The sequence below is a fragment of the Pavona decussata genome, unplaced genomic scaffold (genome assembly GCF_977016875.1).
Source record: "Pavona decussata unplaced genomic scaffold, jaPavDecu1.1 SCAFFOLD_114, whole genome shotgun sequence".
Classification (NCBI taxonomy): domain Eukaryota; kingdom Metazoa; phylum Cnidaria; class Anthozoa; order Scleractinia; family Agariciidae; genus Pavona; species Pavona decussata.
This window is the reverse complement of record NW_028145528.1, coordinates 5,315,001-5,317,500: the sequence shown is the minus strand read 5'-3', so window position 1 is coordinate 5,317,500 and position 2,500 is coordinate 5,315,001. Positions and strand designations below refer to the sequence as shown.

Below are 2,500 nucleotides of genomic sequence, written 5' to 3'. Positions count from 1 at the left end.
AGAGCATTACAAGACAAATAAAACATCATGTTTACCTTTGCTCCAGATCAGCAAAATGGGGATCATCGCAAACTGGCACATGATCATCAATACCATCAGCACTTACTTCGACAGGGTCTTCTGCTTCACTTGAACTCTCACTACCAAGTCCAAGATCATCAGTTCCAAGGGCAGAGAATGGATTTCCAGAGAGACTACTATTTTCTTGGTTGAAAAGATGAGACCTTGATTCCTCTGGTTTTGTTTGCCCAGTTACATCAATAAAACTTGATTTCCATAAAAGAAAGAATGAAACACTGTATTTTAGAAAGTTGACTGTATACAGTCATCTCTTGATATAATGCACAAAAATGGGATGACTAATTGGTGTAAATAAATTATAATGATGACATTTTCATCAATGATTTTTTTATCAATTCACATTTGGTAGCATATCCGTAGCAGCAAGCCCTGCGTGCCCAAAAAATAATGATTTTACTTACACATGTACCCATACACACAGATCTATGGAATCTTATCTATGTCTGGTTTTCACTTTCATGTCACAGTTATCGGTAAAGCTAATATATAGGACAACCTATGTGGCCAAAGATGACCTAAATGCACCAAGATCAATCAAAGCGATATTGTTTTTAATAACCTTAGTATGAAACCTGGCATAAATTTATTTACAAATTTATCTGATCTGAGAGTTGCTGTACCTGTTTGACATGGTTGACTCTCCTAACTTAATGCCAAACTTCGGAACATTTCTTGCACAGAGTGGAGTAGCCATCAGATGATCATCAACAAACATGGCCTCTGTTCGAAACGAAAATACATATTTGCTTGTGAGATAAGTGAACAAGTTCACCGTTCGGGATCGACTGCTCGGCTGTATGTTGAGTCTGGACTATTATGGTAAAATCATGCAACAAAACTGTCCACAGCTTACCAATGTCACATGAACCAGAAGGATGAAGACTATCCAGACTGACTGCTTCCAGTCTAAAATAAAAATAGAATAAAAGCAAGAGTGCTAAACGCGACAATGGAAGCAGATAAACAACAGGCTTTGCAGTAGCGAAGAAAATGGCGGATTTTTTTTATATGAAAAAATTCACCCCGGCGCGCACAGAGGCTGCGGGTTGAAAATGGCCCTTAAAAACTAAATTACTTTTGCAATCTTACGTTACTTGCTAAGCTATTGTGATACAAAATGTTCTGGGTACTAACCAACTTTCTGCGTTCCACCAAACGACGACTCTTTTTCTCTTGCCATGTGCTTTTCAGTCTTTGTTAAATTTCTCTTTACTTCACCCTTGACTTCTCTTCCTCTGTTTCACTGACTGTTTTCTTTACCAATCGTGTCTACTCTTTTGCACGGTTGCTGTTGACAAATGGGTCTTGTCAAAGGACAAATGCAGCTGTCGTGCCCACCCAAAAGACTCTCGCCGGTGAATTCAACTCTCTTCTTCTCTTTTCTGTTTCTTACAACTGCTCCAACAACCAACAACGACCAACAACCTAACCATTATTTATATACTCTTATACAATAATTATTACAACGTTGAATAATTTACAAGGAAGATTCTAGACTAACGCTAACTACAAAATGTACAATGAACGCTTATTACACATTAGGTATGGTTACAAATACCATGGTAAAAGCAAATTCCCGAGGTACAAGTCATCAGGAAATAACCAAGGTGTTTCGTAGACCAAGGTGCTAGTGGCTACACTCCAGTAATTCCTGCGGTACACGAGTGATGCACCAGGTAGATTTACGGTGGAAAAATCAAGAAGTATGGAAAAGTAGATGTAAATAGAAAACACAAAGCCATGGATATATACTCCAGAGAGTTAGTCGCTCTGCTTTCTTTCAGAGAAGCAGGTCTGTGTCAGCGCTTTTCTGTAGATTTAATGATCAAGTTTGCTCTGTTTCGAAGGTAAAGGACTCCATTTCCAATTTCTCCAGTTGTTGGGGCAAGTGTTTATTTTCAGGCGACTCTCGCAGTTTGATCGTTATTTATAGGGCCGAGACGAGCTTGGGTATTACCCAGACCACAGCTATGGCTGGAAGAGGTCTTAAACGTCAGAGCCTCAGATCACTGGTGGAAGGAAAATTAGACTTATTGGTACTGCTATTCGCCGACTAGATACTTGGATGAGAAATGCTATTCCACGCCGGGCTGAGTGGCTCAGGAATCGGGCCATTTCAGCCAGCGGACTTTCTATCCAATATGGCGGCCGCGCGAAAGTTAATTTCTTTCAAATTTATTCCTAAATATTTAGAGTTTTGCTTTGATTTCTGGGATAGCCAGACATCAATTATACACCACGAGGAGCCATTTTGAAAGAGCAGTGTCAGAGCTTTAATTTCATATGTTTTTGGAGTCTCCAAGGTAAGTAACAGCTTCAATATTGATTTTTAATTTCTAAATGTGAAGTTAGGGCGTAAGCGGCGTAAAAGAGGGAAAGTTGAGTTTATAAATATTATACAACCCTTTTTAAAAAAGTA

At 39.0% G+C, this 2,500-nt stretch overlaps 1 protein-coding gene across 1 annotated transcript in view; it reads right to left on the bottom strand.

The window, feature by feature from the left end:
* The window catches only part of LOC146470392 (uncharacterized), a 1,153-nt gene extending 144 nt beyond the window's left edge, over positions 1 to 1,009 (bottom strand). Inside the window, exons 1-3 of the mRNA XM_085122483.1 lie at positions 935 to 1,009; positions 702 to 801; positions 1 to 266 (exon numbers count right to left, since the gene is read on the bottom strand). The exon at positions 1 to 266 is cut by the window's left edge and continues 144 nt beyond it. Coding sequence (XP_084978609.1) covers positions 32 to 266; positions 702 to 796 — 330 coding nt within the window. The 5' untranslated portion in view covers positions 797 to 801; positions 935 to 1,009 and the 3' untranslated portion in view covers positions 1 to 31. The remainder of the gene's footprint in view (positions 267 to 701; positions 802 to 934) is intronic.
* Between the last annotated feature and the right edge of the window lie 1,491 nt (positions 1,010 to 2,500).